The following is a 25,076-nucleotide window of genomic DNA, read 5'->3' as shown; positions in this document are numbered from 1 at the left end:
GATTCGCTGCTACCAAATGTCATAAAAGACTTTGTGGTTGCTTTGTGGTTGAGATATATATATATTAGACTTGTGGACGAGCGGTTTTTATATCTTGGAGTAGCTTGTAGTAGATAATCTTCTTTCCCATTTGTCATGTAGAGACAGGAGAGGTAAAGAATAGTATGGGACTATTTTTATTTGTCTTGGAAATATTAACAAGTCTCTCACACAGAGCGGAGTATAGAGTCCAGTCCTGCTAGCTATCTGTCTGTCTCGCTCTCTCTGTCTCTCTCTCAAAGTTCCCAAGCCCTTCTCCCTGCGACCTGCCTCTTGTATGGATTGTCTCCTTCTGAGCTCTCTTTCCTAAATTCTGGTGAAACAGGAGACGTATCACGTGTGTTCCTTGTGGATGGAAAGTTTAAGAAGCCTGTGTGTGAGTATGTGTGTATGTGTGTGTATGGTCACCAGGGCTTTGTTCACGGGTGGACTGCTGACAACTAACTGAATCATCTCCTTACTGGCCACTGTCGTCAGCTTTCCTCAGTGTAATTTGCAAGCTCATTTCCTTTTCCCAGGCTCGCATAGGGCTGTCTATCTATCTATTTATCTATCTATCTATTATGATTTGTAACTACAATACATATGTATATATGGGTATCTGTATATACATATATATATCTGGCCTTAATGACCAGGGGCTTTGACCCAATGGTTGATAGGCCAAAAAAAAAAAAAAAAAAAAAACGGGTGTTATTCCTGAAGAAGCCCTGGTGGGCGAAACGTTGAAAATAAACTGGATCCTATTTTCTACTCTCATACTAGGTGGAGTAGTATATATATATATATATATATATATATATATATATATATATATATATATATATATATATATTTTCACAGATCAGTTCCCTAACATGAACGGTCACGGGATGAAGATAGTGACTGCTGGCTACTTCCCCTACGCGGACTATACCCCGGACACTGATGAACCATACACCACTGCCACCCTCAAAGACTCCATTGATGCCAGACTCATCAAGGAATTCTCAGAGAAGTTGAATTTCACGTAACTAACTCTTTTGTGTATTCGGCAAGAATGTTGACCATGCTGGTTGTCTACCTGTCCTTTCTCTGTGGAGGTTACTATTCTGTCTCATACCGCACGTGCATTGCTAAATGGTGATTGGATTGTACTGAAGTGAAGTCCTTTTCCTTAAATTGCTTACTTACATATACACTGTCTGTTCCTGTTGGCAACACTCTGGCCTGGAGTTTCATAAAGGATAAAAGATCTCAGATGGAGAAGGCACAGGTCTTCGTAAATTATCCAGATGTTACATCAACATCTGCACTACCTGTCCATTGCTTTTTAGTACAGTTTTTTATTAAAATTCCTCTACTCTTGACCAATGTAGGTAGCTATTCCACAGTTAAACCCCCTTCTTTTCTACTGAATTACGTGTTTCAGTCTTCCTCATATAGAAGCTAGATAGAAATGTTAAAAACGAATATTCATTCCCAGTGTTAAAAGAAGTTATGCACTGACTTCTCATTCTTTCCTGTTGATCATGTGCCAGTCAAGCAGATCATGTGTCAACCAACCAAGAGCTTGAGGATATTCATATTTCCAGGCAAGTTTACATTCCTGCTGGGTCTTCGAGGCATCAGGGAAAAACCGGTGCTAGGTAAATGCTGTCTCCGGAATTAAATTTCGCATCTTTACTCTGCCTAGGATCAAGAAAGCAGGCCAACATTTTAATATATCTATGTCTATTGCCAGACGCCTCAATCTCGTAAAATGCTGCCACAAACAAATCGTCTCCATCTCGTCCTTGGTCTCCCCCTCCCTCTCTGTCCTCCACCTCACGCACATACATTCTCCTCGTCAGTCTCTGTCTCTCCATCCTCTCCATATGGTCAATCTACCTCAGTGTGTGTCTCCCAACGCTTCGTATCACATCAACGTCCACACCACAACGCTCCTTCACATCCTCATCTGTCTCTCCATGTGACACCATATGATCATCCCAGATAGCTAATTTCCATTGCTCTCACTCTTGACGTCTGTCCCTCCAACAAGGTCCAAGTTTCACTTCCATACGTTAGAGCTGGTAACACAATATTGTCATGTAGTAACTTTTTCACTTCCATGCTCACTTCCCTGTTTCTTATCACTGCTTTCAAGGAACCAGCAACATTTCTTCCTTGTTGTACTCTTTCAGTCACTTCACCCTCCAAACCTTCATCCTTACTCATCACACTCCCCAAGTACTTAAACGCACTCACATTCCATTTCCTCCTCATCCAACCTCATTGTTCATTTACTGACTTCACTTCTCTCGAAGACCATAACTTTACTCTTCCCTAGATTCATCTTGTAACATATGTGTAAAAGAATTTTTTTTAATGCGAGCAAGAAGGAACCAAAGGCCAGGAGCCCGCAAATCTTTCCTTCCAAGAATAAAAAAAAAAACAGTACAACAAAGAGCCAAATTAAAGATCCGTTCATTGCGAGATGCCTGGACACACTGCGTTTGAAAGACTGGAGATCATAATAAGCAGGAAAAACAGACAGAAGGAGATAGATCGAGAGTTGGTCTGTTGCATAAATGAAGGACTGGGAGTAACTGTTAGCTCTTGCATTAGAGAGTTGGACAGAAAAGGGGTGAGAGTTTGTTGCTAGACAGTTGTTACACGCCTGTCGTGGAGGTGAAGGGATGCAAGCACAGTTCAGAGGAGCAGTGACCAGTAACAAAGAAAAAACGTCTGACGTTTCGACTTAGACTTTAATTCCATAATGCAAACTGGAGTGCGATCCAATGATATTCCAGTGTGTGATTTATTTTTAATGCCGGAAAATAATTTATGAGTTGACCTATACCTTTGCGTATCTGGTATTAATATTACGGGACTTAGAGTGGGGTATGTGGAGAGGGAATTGACCCAAGCGAACTGCCGATTATTTCTTATAAGCTAGTGTGGTACGGATGATTTGTCTTAAAAAAAAAAAAACAGAGCCCTTTTGCCATATGTTATAAACTCGTAATATATTCCTGAAAAATAACAATACCAGGATCTTGATCGTAACTGAAGAGGACTGAACTTTGTCCACGATTATTGTATGTCTCGAATTATGTAAGATATTTATTTACTGACAAAGAGAAACAGACAAGCAATGCGGAAAACACTTCTAACCCGCTGTAGCATATTTCATTTCACACATTTGGCTCAGTGTTGTTAGTTTTCACCAAAGCAGAAACAATAACCCCTTCAGCATCTCCAGATACCACTTTTCACTGGTCTATAAATTTTTAAAAGTTGTCTGCTTTGGAGAAAAAATTTGCTGTTTCTAATGGATTTTCAATGCACAAAAATAAAATATGATAAAAAAGCAGCTGATTTGCCAGTGTTTCGAAAATAAGTTTAATATATTACATTTATGTATATTAATCAAATATGATAAAAAAACAGCTGATTTGCCAGTGTTTCGAAAATAAGTTTAATATATTACATTTATGTATATAACGCCGACAATACACTGTTGCTCATAAATTTCAAACCAACCTATTCCCATCTGTTTGTGATGCTACATGAATATATTTGACACACCACGTATATAAAACTCTTATTTGTCCGTACATAGTTCAACCATTACTCAGCTTCTGAACTGCTCATATGGGCTTGTCTCATGTGTTCATGGAATGGAGCATCCCTGGCAATAGCCGGCAAGCGTAAGTGGGTCCGATTTGCTCTGATACCGTTTTCTCATTGCTGCACTGTCCTGGTGAAATCACTCGCCATGCTCGTCGCACACTGCTCAGCAGTGTTTTGGAAAGAAATCTAAATGAGATTGCAAATAAATGTGATTTGAGTGACTTGTTGCAGCCAAGCTTATTGTATGTTATAAGGAGGTTTTCCACCAACCCTCTGTAGTTGTCTGCCTTCCTGTTTCCAGGAAATATTGTTACTAGCTTGAAGGCTTGACAGTCATCCATTGCCACACAGTGCGCTGTCAAATCATTTCGAAGAGGTTAAGGAATCTGAGGACCAACAAATACACATTTAATAATTTTTGTTTGACTTAGCCCTGGGAATTTCACACAGAGATACTTGAAGACTTCTTTGATTTTGTCCATGGCTTTGACAAAGAGGTGAATGCTGAACATTCTTCCTCCCTGCCTCCACTGACTATCGAATGAGTAACCAGTCTCCCTTGGTGTAGCGAGACCGTCTTGCACGACTATCCTCTTCGCAGAGAAAACAGCAATACTCTGTATATCCATTCTGCAGACCAAGTAATATGGCAATAACCTTCAGGTCACCACAAAACTGCCACTGATGTCGGTCGTCGTTTATGCAGCTCAAAAGTTGTTTCATGTTGTCATAACTCGCCTTTACATGGACTGCATGACAAACTGGAATGGATTGCAAAACATTATCATTTGCAGCAAAACTGCATTATGACCCGTCTTTGCTGAATTGGCGATGAGTCACCACTCAGCTGGATTATGGACGATGTTGTGTTGCCATCAGACCATCGATGTTGTTGCAGGCTACAAGATCATCCTTCATGAAGAAATACTGGACAAGATTCTTTTGACGGTTAGGAACATGGAAATCCTAATGCCATCTGCCAGGAGTTTCCATTGCTGTAGTCTGTAGCCCAGCAACTCTGTTTTGCTCTTGTGTATTTCCGAATAACCTCACAAGATCATTCAGTTCAACTTCTGTTATGAGGTGTGATTCGTGGAAGAGGGTGGGGCAAAATCTGAGTCAAGTGACGTTGTTGATTCAGAGGAAGATGTTTTGAGGTTCCCCTCCTCCTCGTCTAATCCAAATAAGAAGGATTCTGGTGCTTCAGGAACAGGCACCAATCCTCGTGGGGTACTGGGCGAATAGCTGCCAGAATGTTCGAATATTTTAAAGTCCACTTTATCTGCTCTGACAGAACGTTCCAGAACAGGGGATACCATACTGAAATAGCAGTTACTTTAATGATGTGTTGGTTCTCAACAAATCATTGGTACAGCAAAAGACACATATTTCCTTTTCTTAATTAACCACTGGCGAAGATTTGTTGCACAAGTGTTGCAACATATAGCTGGAGCCCGGCTCTTGTCTTGATCTCCAGTTTTACAGCCACATTACAGGTGGTAGTTTTTCTTAACCACAGCGGTAATACTGTGCTTTTGACTCAAATGTCATTTCGCCACAAATATAGCAGAAATTACCAGACTTCTTAAATCAAGTTCGAGGCATCACTGCTCACTTTGTCTAAACAGAAATATATCCCTTTGCAAAATCAAAGAGTAATATACAAAGAGGGCATCGACTGTACCACCAGTCGAACAAGGCAGTAGTCAGAGTGTGGACGGAAGGCCAATGATAGGGAGAGCTAGAGCACCCATTTCATCAGCCCACTGAACTAACTTCTGACCATTCATTGATTTTTTTTTCCTCAGTGTTTCTGGAGCACAGATAATAGACCAGCATAATCTCTTATACAATTTCCTCTAACTGTCAACACCAAACTAAAAAAATTGAATCTCAACATCCAGCCTTTAGTCCCCAGGAGGGGGGAGAGGGCATAAATTATCCCACCATCCTCGCCTCTCCCAGTGACGGCCAAGAGAATTGTTTGGAACCACTGTCTGACCCACTTCTTCATTTTCTTTTACATTCACTGCCTCTCCTTTAATTTCTTATCTGTTGAACACCACCTCTCTTCCTCTAAACCTCACCTCCTCTTCCTTACTGAGACCCAGCTGTCTGAGGCAACTGACAGCAAACCCTGCTCTATATCCTCCTGCTTTCTCTATCTCTGTCTATATACCCAGACTGCTTCCCCTCCAAAAAGGGGGGGGGGGAGACAGGACGATACACTCCCAATTTACTCACACACACACACACACACACACACGGGTCGCCGACAGAGACGGACCTCTTCCAGGATCGTGGGGAAATAATCGCTGAATCACGGACGAAAGGAAGCTGAGCCTAATTGTGACTGTGTTAATGAGTGCGTGAGTGGTGGTCCCGTCGGACAGTAATAAAAAAATACCGCGGTTTTGGTCATAAAAGGGACAAGATAAAGTGAAAACAGAAAGTCTCCATATGGTTGAATCATGGAGGAAACAGACGGTGCATTGTTTACGATCAGTGAGAAAGAATTTGAGGGCTTTTGTGAAGAGGATGTGGGAAAAGGAAGTATTAAGTTGAACCAGACAAGAATAGCAGGTGTAGAGGAAACAGCGGAGAGGAATGACCAGGAGATAAAAAAGGTATGGGGAGTGATTAAAGAGTTACAGGAACGGATCATAGAGCAGGAAAACGAGATCAAAAGTTTAAGGAACACACTGGAAAAAATCTGTACACGTAGTGATGAACAAGAAAGGGAATTTACTGAATTAAAAGTGAACAATTAATCAGCCTCGAATGAAATAAAACAGCTTAAGAGGGAGAATAAGAGGTTGGAAGAGGAAAGGGACATGATGAAAAGCAAACTAGATGAGTATGAATCCAAATGAAGAATACAGGAAGAGCACATTAAAGAAATCAAGGAGCAACATGAGGAGTGGAAGAAAATTCAGGAAGAGGGAAATGTAAATTTGAGAGAGATTATAGACCAACAAAGTAAGGAAAAAGTGGTGAGGGAAGTGGTTAGGGTGTTGAGAAGTAGAGAATCTTTAGTTAGAGATGTAGCAGATAAGAAAAAATGTATAATAATTTCAGAAGTTAAAGAAAAACATATTACAATAAGATCAGACAGAGAAAAAGAAAAACTGAATAAGGTTAAAGAAATAATATCAATAGTCATGGAGGAAAACAACGAAGCTCAAGAAGAGATTGAAGAGGTGTTTAAGTTGGGAAAGTACGAGGAAGGAGGGGCAAGGCCATTGAAGGTTAAGTTTAAGTCTCAAGCAACAGCTAACGAAATTATCAGTAGAACATGGAAGAAAAAAAAAACAAACAAACAAACTATCGGATAAGGAAGGGTTTAAAAATGTTTGGATAAGGAGAGATGCAAATGAGGAAGAAAGAGCTAAAATAAAGGACTTAGTAAAGGAAGCAAAGGTAAAAAACGAACAGAGAACGGAGAAAGAGAAGACAGTGTTTTACTGGAGAGTCATGGATCAGAAGTTAAGGAAGTGGTACCGGCGGAGAGAAGGAGAAAAGAGGGTATAGAAAACATCAAAAATCATTGACAGGTGGCATATACTAATGTTGATGGTTTACTATCGGCAAGGTTAGAAATCAACGATCTTTTGAGGATACATGAACCTGACGTTATGTGCTTTGTAGAGACCAAGTTAAGAGAAGATATTGATGTTCATATGGGAGATGGTAAATACAAACTGTGGAGAGGAGACAGAAAAATTAATAAAAAACAGGAGGAGGAGTGATGATAGCAGTGAAGAACAACATAAATGTAGATACCGTGGAAATGGGAGAAGGCAGGGTCGAAGTGATAATTATGAAATAAGCAACTGGAGAGAATAACAAGCGAGCTATGGCAGTAGTGTATGTTCCCCCTAAGACAAGAGCGTGGAGTGATGATGAATACCAAGAAATGCTGCCAGACATGGCATGTTATTTACAGAAACTGATTGAGAAAAGCAACAATATAATTTTAATGGGTGACTTCAATTGTAAAGAGGTGGTCTGGGAGGAAGTGGACTCAGGAGGTGGCGAGGATTCGTGGGGCACTATATTATTAATTATAGCAATGAACAATGTGATGATGCAATGGGTCAAAGAAGAGACAAGGTTCCGAGGCGAGGACACACCGGCAAGACTGGACTTACTGTTTACCAAAGAACCCGATGTAATAGAATCCTTGAAATATCAGTGTCCTATTGGAAAAAGTGATTATGTGGTCTCTGAGTTCCAGATGATAACAGGGAACGTGGAGCCGAGAGACGAGCTTTATAGGCAGGGAAGGTACAACTTTGGGAAAGCAAACTTTACAGGGTTGAGAACATTTTTTTAAAATGCAGATTGGAGAAAATTCAGAGAAACAACAGAGATACAGAGGAAGTTGGATATTTTTCTAGACCTGTATAACTCGGGAGTGGAAAAATTTGTGCCAAGAGTAAAGGGGAAAGAAAATAGGAAAAAAGAGTGGTTTAATAAAAGGTGTATTATAGCAAAAAAAGAGAGAGACACGGCGTGGAACAATTGGAGAAAGAAAGGTAACAACAGAACAAAGGAAGAATATAAAAGAACTAGAAATGAATACTCAAGAATACGCAGAGAAGAAGAAAGGAATTTTGAAAAAGGTGTAATAGACAAATGTAAGGATGAACCCAAGCTGTTTTATAGATTTGTTAATGGCAAACTGAAACAAAAGGAAGGAATCACCAAACTGAAAGTAGAAGGAGAGGTCTATAAGGATGCGGCAATGCAAGCAGAAATAATGAACAAACGTTTCCAGTCAGTTTTCACTAATGAAAAGGAGTTTGTGGAAGCGGAGGTAGTGACTAGAAATGTTGTGATAAAAGATATAAAAGTGGAGGTACAGGAAGTGTATAAACTACTGGAAACTCAAGATGTAAGGAAAGCCCCAGGACCAGATGGAATCTCTAATTGGGTATTGTAGGAATGCAGAGAACAACTGGCTGATAAGATTCACAGTTTGATTGTGTGCTCTCTGGAAGAGGGGAAAGTGCCTCAAGAATGGAAGATGGCAAATGTGGTACCAATTTATAAGGGAGGAAACAAGGAAGAACCCCTGAATTATAGACCAGTGTCCCTAACCAGCATGGTCGCAAAATTGTGTGAAAGAATTCTGAAAGATAGATAGATAAAATATCTGGAAGAGATGAATATTTTGGCTGATAGTCAGTTTGGATTTAGAAGTGGAAGGTCATGTGTTTCCAACTTGTTGAGTTTTTACTCAAGAGCGATTGACGTGCTTCAAGAAAGAGAAGGTTCGGTGGATTGCGTGTATTTAGATTTGGAGAAGGCCTTTGACTAGGTACCCCATAAGAGACTAATGTGGAAACTAGAGCATATAGGAGGACTGAAGGGGAACCTCCTAGAATGGATGAGAGACTTTTTGAGAGACAGACAAATGAGGACAGTAATAAAGGATAAGATGTCTGGATGGAGGGAAGTAACAAGTGGAGTCCCACAGGGCTCGGTGTTGGCGCCAGTAATGTTCCTGATATATGTAAATGATATGGTAGCTGGAGTGAGCAGTTATGCAAGTCTGTTTGCTGATGATGCAAAGATCATGAGGAAGGTTGAGGTTGAGGAGGATTGCAAAATGCTGCAGGAGGATCTGGATAGGATACACGAATGGAGCCGGATGTGGGAAATGAAATTCAATGCAAAGAAATGTAAAATATTGGAAATGGGTAAAAGTACCAAGAGGCCATCATTGAATTACTTGATGGGTAAAGAACCAATCACAAAAGCGAGAGAAGAGAAAGATTTGGGAGTGCTGGTCCAGGACAGTTTGTCACCCGAAAAACACATTAACAAGACAGTTAGAGAGACGTATAAACTCCTGACTAATATAAGAGTAGCTTTCCATTATATGGATGAGGAGATGATGAAAAAATTGATAGTGGCCATGATTCACCCCAGGTTGGAATATGCAGCAGTAGTGTGGTCCCCACACAAAAAGAAAGATATAAACAAGATTGAGAGAATACAAAGAACAGCAACCAAGATGGTCCCCAGTCTGGCAGATCTGTCGTACAGAGAGAGGCTGGAAAAGCTGGATTTGCCTTCCTTAGAAGAAAGGAGAAAGAGAGGCGACATGATTGCAGTGTTCATGACCATGATAGGAGTAGATAAAATCGACAAAGAAGATCTGTTTTTATGGGATAAGAGAGTAACAAGAGGACACGGGATGAAACTGAGGAAGCCAAGCTGCTTGAAGGATATCAAGAAATATAGTTTTCCTTATAGATGTATAGACCTGTGGAATAACCTGGACAAAGAGATCGTCCAGTCTAAAAACTTAAACGAGTTTAAAGCTAAATTTGACTTACTGAGAAATAGAGACGGGACCCCACGAGCGTAGCTCATTTCCTGTATATCACAATTAGGTAAATACACACACACACACATTTAATCCTATCTTAGTCCCAAGGGCAGAAGGGACAGATTCTCACTGCACCACACTGCATGAGGGTCAACTGCGCAGTGCAATCAGCTACATCCGCTGCAGGGTCCAACAGCAGAGCTGGTTTATCTCCACCACATCATAATGGACCCATCCCCTTAACAGCTCCTTACCTGATCAGCTGATCAGACCAAATGTGGGAGATTATCTCCTCGAGGCCGCATCACCATTTATTAATTCACAATTAATCTCCAGTCATCCCTAGCATGTGCACTCACTCTTCCTTTCCTTACAAACATCACACTCGCATCTGATGCTTTCTTCACACTGTCTATCCATCCTATTCGTGGTCTTCCTCTCTGTCTTACACCTCACACATCAGACCCCGTTATCTTTTTCACGAATTGCTCTTCATCCATTCTCTCCTAATGCCCAAACCATCGCAACAATATCTGTTCAACTCGTTCTCTATACTCATTTCAATGCCAAAAGTGGCTGTTGTGCATATGTACATGACAACATATCTTGCTCTCATGTTCCTGAACTTGAATCTTCTGATTTCTCTCCCCTCTGACCTCAGCCATTCTGTAATTCTCTGACTAATATGTCTGTGCCGTTTACTTCTCTGCTAATTCTGTTGACAATGTAAAATCCTTTGATTACGTTACTTCAAAGATGGAACACATCCTTACAATTTCCCCTTTCTCTGAAATCTTTATTTTAGGTGATTTCAATGTTCACCATCACCTTTGACTCTTCTTTCACTGGTTCACCTCCTGAACAAATCTACATCTTCTTTGTCCTTAACCCCTTAACCGCTGGGCATCACCTTCATGACACTCGGGAGCAAGGGATCATACTGTGGGGCATCACTTCTGTGATTCTTTGTTATTTTGAATTTGTCTGGGCTTTCAAGTGGTGGCGTGTATCATCTATCAGTACTACCAGTGTCCATCTATACTCAGTTCTGCTAATGTCACCTGTACTCCCATCCCCTGTTGACAATTTAACCATTTTTCTCCTGTCCTTGACACCCCCCCTCCTTACCTCCCCTCCATAACCCTCTCCTCCCGCCTGACCAGCTGCACTGCGCTACCCAAATCCTGGATGGATTTTTCTACTCATTTTATCCATTGAAATGTGCCCTTTGCCCTATTCTTATACAAAATAATATATAAAAGAAAGAGAAAAGGTAAATGATACATCTGGAATGGGCTAATTATCACCTGGCAACACCTCACATGCACTCGTTTGCTAATTTTCCCTGTTTATTTCCCCTTGAAATATGCCAAATGACCTATTATCATAATAAAAATATATATAAGAAAGGAAGGGAGAAGCCTAAGTGATATTTAGATTCACCTGGAACTACCTAATTTATTATGTATTGTCTAGATTTCCTGCTAATCATTTCATAGCGTAAATATTAGCAGCTGTCACCACACTGACATTGTCAAACCTTCACTGCCCCTGGGCCACAGCATTCAGTTTACTGTCGTCTTCCAAGGTGAAACTACGTCAGATTCGCACCTGTCCAGTTCCGCCGCTTTTTAACCCGATGCAAAGGGCCCTGTGACCTCTACCATTACTAAACCTCGTGAGTAGGGGTAAAGGGCTAAGTGACTCTGCTGTGGAACGTGAACTGGCTAATGTATCAATGATAATGATGGACAGTGAATACGATCTTTCTGGTGACTCTAAAACAGTGCAAGTGGAAATGTAAATAATGTGTAAATAATGTGTAAACAGCAAGTGAAAGCAATGAATGTAAATATAACTGAACAGTGGAAAATAGTTTTATAAGTTACTGCAAGTGACAGTGCATAAGTGTAAATAAAATAGAAATGTAAATAATGTAAATCAAATAGAGAATGTAAATAGAAATAGAAATAAGTAGTAATATAAGAATACGAGTATATACTGTATACTAGGAGTAATGAAAGTGAAAGTTTCGCTCTAGCATGTATGAATACTGGGAGTAATGAAAGTGAAAGTGACAGCTTTGCTCTCTATACTAGTATACAGAACAAGAAAGTGAATGCCTGGAGAAAAAATAAACTAATAGTACTGAAAGAAACTTATAGATAAATATTGTATATATAAATAAGTGTAATAAAGTAATAGGAATATAAAGTATAAGTGTGTTTATAAATAATAAATGACAGCTCTGCCTCAGAATACCATCGGGGAACCAGCACGGGAGGAAAGATCGTATGTGCTCGTAATTTACATTGCTTTCACAGTGATATATTTTTTTAAATTATGGATTCCAAACTACTTGAAATTCATAGAATAGTGTTTATAGTTATAATATCAGATAGTGGTAACCATATTACGGGGTATCGGGAAGTGTAAATAGGAGACTTCGTTACCCAACTTCAGAAGTCTCTACAAGTTCTACGGTTGTCGACGAAGGCTCAACAAACATCCCAGGGGAAAGCTGAAGGTATGAGCCATAGGTATATGTAATTTTAATATTCTAGGACTAATAACTGATTTTTGGCATATATTTTTAAAAAGTCAGTCGGAGCGTGAATATCCTCGCGGGACGCACAAGGAGCGCAAAAACATCCCCGCGGTGTAGGGGTTAATGAGCTAAAGCAGCTTGCTCAATATCCTATCTGTATCCCTGACTGCCTGGGAAAGAGCTCCAACATACCCGACCTTTTCCTTACAACTAATCCATCTTGTTATGCTGTAAATATTATCACTGTTAGGCCCCTCCAACCATTACCTCATCATCTTAACCTGTACTATCACTCCAGTAACGCCTGTGGACCCTCCCAAGGAACGGTAGCTTTGGCACTGTAGAGCTGCTGATTGGGAGGCCCTCAGACAGTTCTTCTTTGATTTTCCCTGAAATTGTTATCGCTTCTATGGCCGTGATCCATCTCGGTATGACTTTCACATTATGGGAGTTATTCTCCCGGGAATGGAAGCATACATTCCTCTCTTATCCTGTGTCTATTGAAAAAAAAAAAATCACACTTGTTATACTGCTGTTTACAACAAAGAGAGAGCCTTCAAATGTTCAAATGTTACTGGAGCCAGTCCTCCCCTGAATTTCATGTCCTTTATAATTCTGTCCAGAATCATGCCAAGTCTGTCCTTTGCTCTGCAAAAAATAAATTCATTCATACTAATTGCTCTGAAGTCTCCATCTCAAATTCTTCCCGCTCCTTCCGGCATCTTATCAATATCCTTTCTAACATCTTTACTTCATTATCCTTCTCTCCTATTTTTCGCTAGGATGACTCTGTAGCTGATCCTTCTACTGATAAAACAGAACTCTTTCTCAGACTTTGCTTTGCAATTACACTTTATTTGATTCTGGTGCTGTTCCTGCATCACTTCCCTTCCTGTGACTTCCTCATGGCTGACATTTAAATTTCTTTAAGTATGTGTTTTCTGCCTTAAGTTGCCGCAATGCTATCAAGGCATATGGGTCTGAAGGTGTCCCTCCAATTGTCCTCCAGAGCTGTGCTTCTGTGCTACTCCCTGCCTGGGTAAACTCTTTCGCCTCTGTCTGTCATCTTGTACCTTTCCTTCTTGCTGGACGTTTGCTCTCATTCATCTGTCCCAAAGAAGGGTGTCCATTTCCAACCCTCTAACTATCGTCCAACAGCTATAGCATCTTGTATTTCTAAAGTTGTTGAAGCTATTCGTTACAAAATTAGTTTAAGGCACGTTTCCAATCAAAATCTTTACGATTGCCAGTATGGGTTCTGCCAGGGATGCTCTGCTGGTGATCTTCTCACTTTTCTTTCAGACTCCTAGTCATCTTCCTTTTGGGACTTTGGCGCAAGCTTTGCCATTGCACGTGACATCTCAAAGGCTTTCGATTGAGTCTGATGTAAATCATTAATATCCAAACTGCCCTTTTATGGTTTCTGTCCTTCTGTCTGAGCCTTCGTCTCTTGCTTCCTTTCTTGTCGTTGTATAGCTGCTGTTCTAGACAGCCACTGTTCTCCTAGAGTTATCAATAGCAGTGTTCCTCAGGGTTCAGTACTATCACCAACTCTCTTCTTTCTATTTATCAGTGACCTTCTAGGCTGAATATCTAACCTTAACCACTCATATGCTGATGACTCCACCCTTCACCTTTCCATCCGCTTCCCACAGAGTCCATCTCTGCAGTTACTTCAACAGACAAGGGATGAGGAGATCGTAAATTTGATGTTTGGCTTGGATCTGATTGGGGTATAATTAATCTCGTTATTTTTAATGCATCAGAAACGTAGTTCTTACTCGATCGACTCGTCAAATCTGCTGCAGAAATATCCAGAAATTGAATAATGGCCAACTCAACTTCCGTCGTCTTTGATCATGCTTGGGATTTCATTCCTTGGAATTTATCTTGGAGAGATCATATTATCTCATTTGTAAAATTATCTTGGAGAGATCACTTCTCATTTGTAAAATCTGCTTCCAAGAGATTAGGTATGCCAACCCAAATCAATGCCTACTTTACCCCTTCTTAGTAAAACTCTCGTGTGAGGTAGATCCCCACTTGTAGTAATTCACAATAAGGTTGGGTCAAAGACTTTTCGTCTTATTAGCTCTGCTCCTCTTATTGGCTCCCTTCAACCTGCATCTCTTTGTTGTACTGTTGCATCTTTATCTCTCTTCAGTCGCTTATTCAATGGTCACTACTTTGAACCGTCTGGTTGCATTCCTTCACCACTATGACGCATGCATAACACCCATCTAGCAGTAAACTGTCATCCTTCTTCTGTCCAACTCTCTAATGAAGGAGTTAACCATTACTCCCGGTCCTTCATGTATGCAACAGTTCAACTCTGGAACTATCTTTCTATGTCTATATTTGCTACTATCTATCGCTTGACTTTCAGTCAAGGCATCTCGGATCTTGAATATTGCTCTCTGTTCTCTTGTTTTTACGTTTTTTCTAGGAAGGAACAGTTTGTGGACTTGTGGCGTTTGGTTTCATTTTCCTTGCATATATATAAAAAAATCTGAATGTCACCATTTGATCTGCAGAGTTTGTATAGGACAAAATATTCTGTGATGTAACCTGAATAATGATTGTATCATTAGTGACGTATCAGAATGATATGATGCAATTCATGACACAATAACAATTTCAGGTGGCATCACGCATTATTTTGGCAAAACAGCCAGAGCTGTCCAAGCTCAGTAAAATGTTTATTTATGCATTCAATCAAATTCTTGCCCGTGTTTGGATCATTTCTTGTTTGAAATAAGAACCAAGTCCAATTATTACTGAAGTATGTTGTGCTATTCTAAAGTCAATGATCGCAGATAATGAGCAAGTGGAATATCTAAAAAAGTAGAGCCCATCAGACATTTTAAGCATGACTTTCGTTCTCAGTGATCTCAGTTAGTAAATTTGACTGTTTTTGTCTCGGAAACATTTTCCATTTTGAATAAAAACTCATTTCCACCCTGTTCCCACTATCTCCAAACCACCTTCCTTAGCTCAGAAGAGACTTTTCGAAGTCAAGGGAGAGATTAGATATGGACGAGTAGTACTTTCTTACTGGAGTGATGAAAATGGCATAAATACCTGTGGTAACAATCTAAAAATTATTAAATTTTTAGACTGTTACCACAGGTTGTGATGCCATACTCATCACACCAGTAGTGAAAGTATGCTGGTCCATCTCTAATCCCTCCCTTGACTTCGAAAAGTCTCTTCTAAGCTAAGGAAGGTGGTTTGGAGATTGCGAGAACAAAGAAGACACGAATTTTTATTCAAAATTAAGAAAATAATTATCAGGTTTCTTCAACCCCTTTATTTCTGTTGTACGTTAAATAATTAATAACGGACGTTTCTTGGTAAACGGTGTTAAATCAGTATCTTGTTTTAGCTATGTTGTTCGTGAGGAAATTGACCGCTTGTGGGGTAACCTGAAAAATGGGGTGTATGATGGAATGATGGGCCGACTCCAGAGACACGAGGTAGATTTCTGCACCGTTGTGTCCCCTTTACGAGAGCGCCTGACCATGATGGATTTCCTGAGGACTTACCCATCTGACCTCATGACTGTGGTGTCAATGAAGCCATCTCTTCTACCACAACACCTCGCCCTTGTCAGACCATTCACAGGTAACTATTACTAAAGCTCTAACTGTCCTTTGCCCATCATTAATAAGTTTGTCTAATTGTCTCTGTTTCGCCATGCTAGTTTTCATGTGCAGCTACCTGACTTTATAACCACACTCTCACTTATTCCAACTCATCTTCCACAGCACTTGAGCATTTATCTTCCACAGCATGTGAACATTTATATGACCAAACGTGGAGTTCTGGGTGTGGTGGAGTGAAGTGTAATGAGTGTGTGTGTTAGGGTGGATGGGTGAGTGGGAGGGGCGACAGGTGCAACAGGGAAAGGGAGGCAGAGGCAGTGATAGAAGAAGGGACAAAACAATGTTTTAATATGGAAACAGGTGAATGGAGAGACTTTCTGCTTGTCAAAAAAGTACATCAGCCAACTGTGCGTATACGAGGTTACAAAGGTATTTTACCTTCTTTTAACACCAGGTAGTGATGTTCGCCTATGTATAAAGTCCACAATTATGGCATTTTTTAAAAATTCTGCAGGGATAAGATAATTTTGAAGAAGCTCGAATTTATCATCAGAGGCAAAATGAAATATGGAATAGAGAGATAAAACACAAATTATAATTTTCTACACTGAATAATGTAAATGCCGTTGCAAGAAATTCTTGCGCTTAATTATTCTAGACCTGACTGTGTCTCTACATTGTGTTAATTGAGAAAAAAGAATTTACCCAACGTTTTGCACAAAGATCGTTTTTTTTTTTTCAGCAATACAATAGCTGGCAACCTTATTCGTCAGCATAATTTATGACCAATTCGCATCTTCCTTTCGTGAATAATTTTATTATACCACCTTGTAATTGCAATTCTTGTTATTTTATGCCATTAGCCGACTACTGTCGTGCACAATTTGCAAAATTACGTTGTTAGTAACTTATACGATGTATTTGAAAGTGTTGTATCAAAATCTAACAATGATTATGAACGAGCGAGCAAAGTGAGCGAATGATGTTTACTCTCAGTTAAATTTGGAAATGAGTGGCCTGGCCCAACCCAACAGTCATGCTAAGCATAAGCTAATAACTTTACTCCTATGTGAAGTAGAGTTTAAATTTTTTTTGCATGATACATTCAGTCAATAAATTTTATCACCTTAAAAACTCACCCATAAAGGCGTAGGAACCTCTTGGAATCCCAAGGTCTCCAAGGGAGTGTTCGGCTCTAAATGTGAATGAATCAGTTACGAAATCAGTTTAAAAAGATTTTCAATCATAACACTTTTTTTTTGGCATCAGCTCTAGCAATTAAATCTCAGAGATTCCGACTATAATTTTATATCTGAGGGAAATTGTGATATAATGGCACTCATTCGCTCGTCACGCGCTCACAAAGCGCACTTTACTGGTATAGTGTATAATAACCATTCCAATATGGACAGCTATTCGAGTCTCTTCTTTTGCAAGGAGTGTTGGTTCTAGCGTTGCCACGTTTACCCGCTCCTGCAACTACGCTTGTTCAGAAATTTTGGATTTCCATTGTGTATATTTATGTTATCGGTATTTCGTTTTTGTTGCTCCATCAGCCTCAGAAACCCAACATTTGAGGACAGAAATCTTGATAATATTGATATTTTATTATAATTATAATTATTATTATTATTATTATTATTATTATTATTATAATCATCATCATCATCATCCATCTTTGAGCATAGAAAAATACCTAAAACTACTTGATACAACTTACCATGTGGAAATATTGTAACCAGATTGACCACCCTGCAGTTAGCAGAAGGCATAGGAGTTATTTGCAAGAATTTGCGTAAGGAGAGGGGCAGATATACGTAGTGATCATCAACTTGTGTCAAAGATTAAAATAAAACGTACGAGAAACGTTAATGGTAACTGTACAGGAGGTAATAAATATAATTTTGATGAGCTAAGAAATGATGAGAACACGAAGGAAAAGTTTCGGTGGGAATGTAGGAACAGATTTCTAGTCCTGCAGACATTGATGGAATCTGAAGACTGATATTAATCAAATGTGGACACAGGTAAAAGAGGTTTTGCATGAATGTTAAGGTTACTACTAAGAAAAAGGGAAAAGCGAGAAGGAAAAAGTGCATGTCAGGTGAAACATGGAATGCAATTTAGAAAAGGAAAGAGGCGAAGCTAAGAAGTGAAGAACAACATGTTGATGGCCAGGTAGTTGAAGTACTTAGAGCAAAGTACTGGAGTTTACATTCTGAAGTAAAAAGGCTTGTTAGACGTGATAAGAGGAGGCTATATGATGAAAAGGCAACAGAGACAGAATTTAATTATGTAAAAATGACGGTCAACGCACAAGAGCAGCGTATCAGGCCATAAATGAGTTAACTGGGACTGAAAAGAGAAGGAAGGAAATACCTGAACGAGATAAAAATGGTAACTTGGTGACTAAAGATTTGGATATAAAAGGAAGGTGGAAAGAGTATTTTGAATCTGTTCTAAATAGACCAATCCCAGCAGAAGACGACATTTTGCCAGCCGAGAGAGATTTGCAGATAGAGACAGGGGATATAACCTTGGAAGAGGTAGCAATATCTATTAAGGAGTTAAAGAATTTTAAGGCCCCAGGAGAGGATGGAATATTTCCTGAAATGCTTAAGGTGGAAAATGATGAGTTCATGAATGCACTTTTGAAACTTTTTAATGTGGCTTGGGATAATGGTGGAATTCCAGAAGAGTGGAAAAATGGAGTGATTATAAAAATACTTTGACATCTGTAGTTGCAAAAGTCTTTTCCAAAATCTTGTTGAACAAAATAGGGCCAGTAACTGATAATATTTTAAGAGAAGAACAAGCGGGATATAGAAAGGGACGAGGTTGTAATGATCCGATTTTTGTTGTAAGGCATCTAATGCAACAAGCTAATAATATGAAAGTGCCACTTACTTGTGTGTTTTGTGGAGTTTGAAAATGCGTTTGATAGTGTTTCATGTCCAGCTATGTTGAAAATTATGAGATTCTATGGTATACCAGAAAAGTTGGTAAATATTATTAGAAGCCTCCACGAAGGTACTTTTTGTAAGGTAATGGTGGGTGGTCCTTTGAGTGATCCATTTGAAGTTAGGTCATGAGCGATTCAAGGAGAAGTTCTTTCACCTTTGCTGTTTGTTTTGGTTATGGATTATGTTATCAGCAAGGTTGAAAGGAGAACAGGTGCAGGAATTAACTGGAGAGAAAATAAGCTGATGGATTTGGACTATGATGATGATATTGCACTGATCTGCGGAAGTAATTGCGAGATGCAGAAGGTGCTTCATTGTCTGGTGGTGGAAGGAGAAAAAGTGGGATTGGTAATAAATTGTGGAAAGAATGAAATTATTAACATGAACGTAGAGAACCAAATCAATTGTGTCATTGGGAATGATGTGGTGAAGAATGTAGAAAATTTTATATATATGGGAACGATTGTATCATCAAATGGATCATTAAACAATGAAACTGAGGAGAGGATTAGACTGGCTTGGCGAGCTGTTGGAATGTTAAAATCTGTTTGGAATAATAATAAGCTTTCGGTACATACTAAAGTAAAAATTTACAAGTCCATGGTCAGACCAATTTTAATTTATGGACATGAGTCATGGGACTGTACAAATGCAACAGATCAGAAAGCATTAGGATTTGAGAATAAAATACTGAGAAGGATTCCTGGGGTAAAGTGGCAAGACAGAGTTACAACTGAAAGAGTACTGGATATTACGAGAGTGGAACCAGTTGATGAATATGTGAGACTGTCTCGCTGGAAGTTGCTGGGGCACATATATAGAAAAGAAGGCAGTTTAATACAGGATTTGCCAGAGTGGACTGCTAGAGGAAGAAGAGGCAGAGGTAGGCCGAAGGAAACCTGGTTGAGGACAATGAAAAGAGATGCAGGAGAGGAGTGTTGGTGGGACCTGAAGGAGATGGCAAGAGACAAATACAGTAATCACTCCAATATCCGACGTAATAGAGCCATTGGTAGGTCCGGTTATTGGTTTTGTCCGGATATTGGGACCCAGCTTATGGACTTGTACTTATGGACCCTAACTCAGAGAAACACCTATACAACTCCCTCTGGACATGCATAGCACTTATTTAACACCCAAATCACATCAATAAGGCACATAAATGACTGAAATAAATGCAAAAGAAACATAAAATGAGGGTTTAGAAGTATGTTCATACATTAATAAACATTCTGGTACTTATGGACCCTAACCTAGCCTAACTCAGAAAAACACAATCCTACTGCACATGCATGAGGTAAGTATAGTATGGAAAAAAGTACAGTATGAAACATTCTGGTAAGTATAGTATGGAAAAAAGTACAGTATGAAACATTCTGGCTACTTACAGCAAGTCCCTGACCACCTCGATGAATAACCGCCTCCTCTCGGACTCTGACAGTAAGAACGATTTCCTGAAGCAAGTCGAGAGGAGTCCGCATCATCGTCGCCTTCGTCGTCGGAATCTTCAAGTTCGGTACTGACACCAGCAACCGAAGATGCGATCTCGATATCAGACAATGTCTGATACCCAGGATTGCCCTCATCGTCGTCCAACCACTCACGAACATCGTCCACATCAACATCGTCGCCGTGCGTACGTAGCCGTGCATGGAAGTCATCCACGTCAAACCCTAGAAAATCGTACTCCACATCCGTTCCGAGAAGCAGACGAGACCAACCATTTTCAAGAGTTTTCACAGGGACTTCCTTCCATGCACTAGCCCAGTCGTACAGCGCAGACTTGATGTTGTAGCGGCGAAGGTTTTCCAAAGTCCGCTTGCCTCGTGTGTCACGTCCTTCCTTGCGCTCGTCCTCGTCCTCGAGAACAACAATCACCTCGTCCAGGAACTTCCTACGGTACAGGCGCTTTGTTGCCACGATCACTCCTTGGTCCATGGGTTGAATGAGAGCAGTCGTATTAGGTGGCAGAAACATGCACCTAATACGGCCATTCTCAGCAACCAAGTCCTTGTCGCACGGGTGGGCAGGTGCATTGTCGAGCAGAAGGAGAGCCTTTACCTGGTTGCGAGGGATTCCTAGTGTCTTCGTCTGGTAATGGGTGACCTCCTTGACGAAGTGACGGTGAAACCAGTCTTTGAAAATCACAGCTGTGAACCATGCTTTCAAAGAATGGTACCAGACGACAGGAAGGACATCCATCACCCCACGAAGGCACCGAGGCTGCTTTGCACGGCCAACAACAACGGGCTTAAGCCGGTGCATGTCGTTAGCACTGGCACAACACAAAGCAGATATCTGTTCCTTGGAAAGCTTGCGGCCAGGTACACGCTTCTCCGTCTCCTTGGCTAGAGTGTTCGTTGGCAGCGAGCGATAGAATAGGCCAGTTTCGTCAGCATTGTAGGCTTGACCGAGAGTTAGGCCCTCCCTGTCGATCAAGCCTTTCACCTTGTGCCGAAACTCGTCAACTCCATCCTCGTTAGCGTCCAATGCTTCGCCATGTGCTTTACAGTTAGTAAGGCCATGTCGCAACTTGAACGCGAAGAGCCAACCCTCGGATGCCTTGAAGTCTAGGGCGTCGTGAAGCCTTGCGAACTTCTCAGCAGCAGCCTTCAGCTCCGTTCCACGTACCATCACACCAGCTGCACGTTGCTGTCGGTACCAAATCAACGTGGATCGGTCGATTTCTGCAAACTTGGGGGTAAACATAACCTTCCTTTCCACGTTGCATTTGCTTCGCGACGAGAAGTCCGCCATGTACTGCATGAGTTTGTCTCAGGAACATTTGATATCGAACAAAGTCGACCGGGCCAGGTTGTACTCGCGGAGAATGCGGGAAGAAGACCAACCCGCATCAACTTTCTCCAATATCTCCCTCTTCTTTTCCAGAGTCAACACCACTCTCTTCCTTTTCTCAGGTGGCACGGCCATCATCACACACACTAAGAGGAGGCCCGAGAGCAGCAGGAGGCCCTGCAGCAGGTACGGCACCACCACAAAAGCGAGCACGTGGGCAGCCATTGCGAAGAGCGTAGGTCCAGTCACGGTGAGAGACAGGCGGGAAGTGGGGAGGATGCAGCGGCACTCTATCGGACGTTGGAGGAATGACGCACCAAAACAATGCTCTCCCGCAGCGCGCGCGGCAAGTTCAAATTACGGACAGGAAAAAATTGTTTTTTTGGGGGAGGGGGTTTCGGACCCTTTTTGGAATGTTGGATCCCAGGACGATAAGGTCCGGGTAGTGGGGATGTTCGGTTATTGGACGTCCGGATATTAGAGTGATTACTGTATTGGTGGAGAGAGTTCATCGAGGCCCTATGCATTCCGTGGAGTGCGACAGGAAACGAATGATTGATCATCATCATCATCATTATAATTATTATTATTATTATTATTATTATAACTGTTGTTATGAGATGGAGGGATGAGGTGGAGAGGTATATGAGAGAGGGGGGTGTGAGTTGGGGGCAGGGCAGTGAAATGGCGGGGGACAGGGCGACTTGGAGGCGATTTGTTTGTGGCCACCCCAAACGGGATTGAGGCGTCTGGCAATAGATAGATAGATAACTGTTGTTGTTATTATTATGCAAGAAAATCTCCAAAACTGTCAGCCATGGTGTGGATGGGCATCCTGGTGAGTCTGCTGGTGTGGGCAGTGGTGTTATGGATGCTGCAGAGGCAGTGGGTGCAGGTGGCAGGAGGTAAGACTGTACAGTTCATCATCACATTCCTATACGGCTGGGCCATCCTCTTGGAAGAACCGCCTAAGGATCCATCCGTTAACGTCTCTGGACAGGTAATCACTTAAAAGTATTGAAAAATGCATAGTATATCATCATCAGCTGCCGTTGGACATTTCTGACACTTCGAGTATAATATATTTTGATTTAGTGATCTTTTACAGTAGTTGAACAATATGGAGCTTGTTTCCATGCCCTTCAATACAAAAGGCTTTCCCCTAATGTTAAACAGTTTTGAGGAAATATTTTAAAGTTAATCTTATTTCATCATACTGAACGGATGAACAAGTGGTCTACAGTATTTTATAAATTATGCTTAATACAGTTGCAAAGCAGTATGTACACAGATTTGTTATAATGACTGATTTATAATTGAGTATGTTGTAGATGTTGGTTGGCTGGTGGCTGGTGTTCTGCCTCATCATATCAACGGGGTACAAGTCTGCCCTGATCGCTCACCTCACCGTCCAGGACAAGGATAAGCCGGTGGAGACATTTCAAGATATGCTAAATAATCCAGGCTGGAAATGGGGTATTGAAACGTGGATGATGTCGGGGGCTCCTCGCCACTACTTTTTAACGCACACTGACCCTACTGTCAAAGCCGTATATGAAGGATTTGAGGCAAGTGAACCAAATCTGATTCAAGCATACAGGCTATTATAGACTATAAATAAAGTTATGAATATCAATGCATTCTCTCCAATAAGAAACGAGGTAGTGTACAGTTCTTTTAAAACTCAACGATGCCATCTTAAACGCCCAGCAAACTTTGAATATTAGTGAAAAGTGTCGGTATTATCCATAATTACACAAGTAATAAACCTCTTCAGACAGAGGACGTAGGAGTTTTATTTTACAAATCTCCAAACTGTTTTCATCATCTTAACACATTCAGGTAAAGTCATTCTTATCCATTGTATTCTTGTATTAGTAAAGTTAGATGTTACCCCATGGCATTACACTCCATCGCATACTGATCCCATTGAGGAAGCAGTATCTGAAACATTTCAGGTCAGTGAACCGAACTTATCAAAAACTTACAGACCAAACTGATTAGGAAACTGCCATTGAAGATATTGAGTTAAAAAGATACTGAAATTAGTTTTTGACAGAAAAAATGGGTATTGTTTAAGTGTTTTTGGTTTTGCAGTGCCGTTGATTAACAGTAAGTATTAAACACATACATTTTAATTGTGGTATGATACAGTTCCGTTTGAAATCTCTTTGTCAAACAGAGGTATTTTATTATTATTGTTATTGTTATTATTATTTTTATTATTATTATTTTTCTTATTACTATTATTATTATAATTATTATTATTATTATTATCTGTTATTATTATTATAATTATGTTTATTATTATTGTTATTATTCTATCTATATATCTATTGTCAGACGCCTCAATCCCGTTTGGGGTGGCCACAAACAAATCGCCTCCAAGTCACCCTGTCCCCCGCCATTTCACTGCCCTGCTCCCAACTCACATCCCCCTCTCTCATATACCTCTCCACCCCATCCCTCCATCTCATCCTCGGCCTCCCCCTCCCTCTTCCCCCCTCCACCTCACTCACATACACTCTCTTCGTCAGTCTTTCACCCTCCATCCTCTCCACATGGCCAAACCACTTCAGTGTGTTCCTCATAACGCTTCCTATCACATCCACATCCACACCACAACGCTCCTTTATATCCTCATTCGTCAGCCTGTCTCTCCATGTGACTCCACAGGCTCCTCTTAAATAACTCATTTCCACTGCTCTCGCTCTTGGCTTGTGTCCTTCCAACAACGTCCAAGCTTCACATCCGTACGTTAGAGTTGGTATCACAATACTGTCATGTAGTAACTTTGTCACTTCCATGCTCACTTCCCTGTTTGTTTTCATTGCTTTCAAGGAACCAGCAACCTTTCTTCCCTGGTGTACCCTTTCAAGCACTTCACCCTCCAATATTATTATTAATGATAACAAAAACACAAACCAGGTGAAAATATAAAACAGTCAACACCAAATCTTTACACCTTTCTTCAGCCAATGGTCGTCCATCAGTGCCACAATCGTACGCAGGTGTAGCCTAAGTTGCATGGAGTATAATCAAAGAAGCAGTCAACACCCTCGCAGCACTCCGATCATAGCAGGGTGCAGTCACCGCCCCTGCTAGACTTTTAACTGAATTATAGTATATATATATATATATATATATATATATATATATATATATATATATATATATATATATATATA

At 40.6% G+C, this 25,076-nt stretch overlaps 1 protein-coding gene across 1 annotated transcript; it reads left to right on the top strand.

Annotated features, from left to right (window-relative positions):
• The first annotated feature begins 896 nt into the window (after positions 1–896).
• LOC145397097 (glutamate receptor-like) lies at positions 897–23,498 on the top strand. Its single transcript, XM_080270301.1, has 4 exons — positions 897–1,048; positions 15,910–16,148; positions 22,704–22,888; positions 23,220–23,498. Exons 1-4 carry the CDS (start codon positions 897–899, stop codon positions 23,496–23,498), a joined length of 855 nt encoding a protein of 284 aa, XP_080126427.1.
• Positions 23,499–25,076: the final 1,578 nt, after the last annotated feature.

The sequence above is a fragment of the Coenobita brevimanus genome, chromosome 40 (genome assembly GCF_032717465.1).
Source record: "Coenobita brevimanus isolate Jiangsu-jjx chromosome 40, ASM3271746v2, whole genome shotgun sequence".
NCBI lineage: Eukaryota > Metazoa > Arthropoda > Malacostraca > Decapoda > Coenobitidae > Coenobita > Coenobita brevimanus.
This window is presented reverse-complemented; position numbering and strand designations above follow the sequence as displayed.

Bases quoted from the DNA above. Each gene is read 5' to 3' on its own strand.
- LOC145397097 (XM_080270301.1), top strand. From the start codon at position 897: ATGAACGGTCACGGGATGAAGATAGTGACTGCTGGCTACTTCCCCTAC. The intron at 1,049-15,909 runs GTAACTAACTCT...ATCTTGTTTTAG, and splicing joins TCAGAGAAGTTGAATTTCAC to CTATGTTGTTCGTGAGGAAA. The intron at 22,889-23,219 runs GTAATCACTTAA...AGTATGTTGTAG, and splicing joins CCGTTAACGTCTCTGGACAG to ATGTTGGTTGGCTGGTGGCT.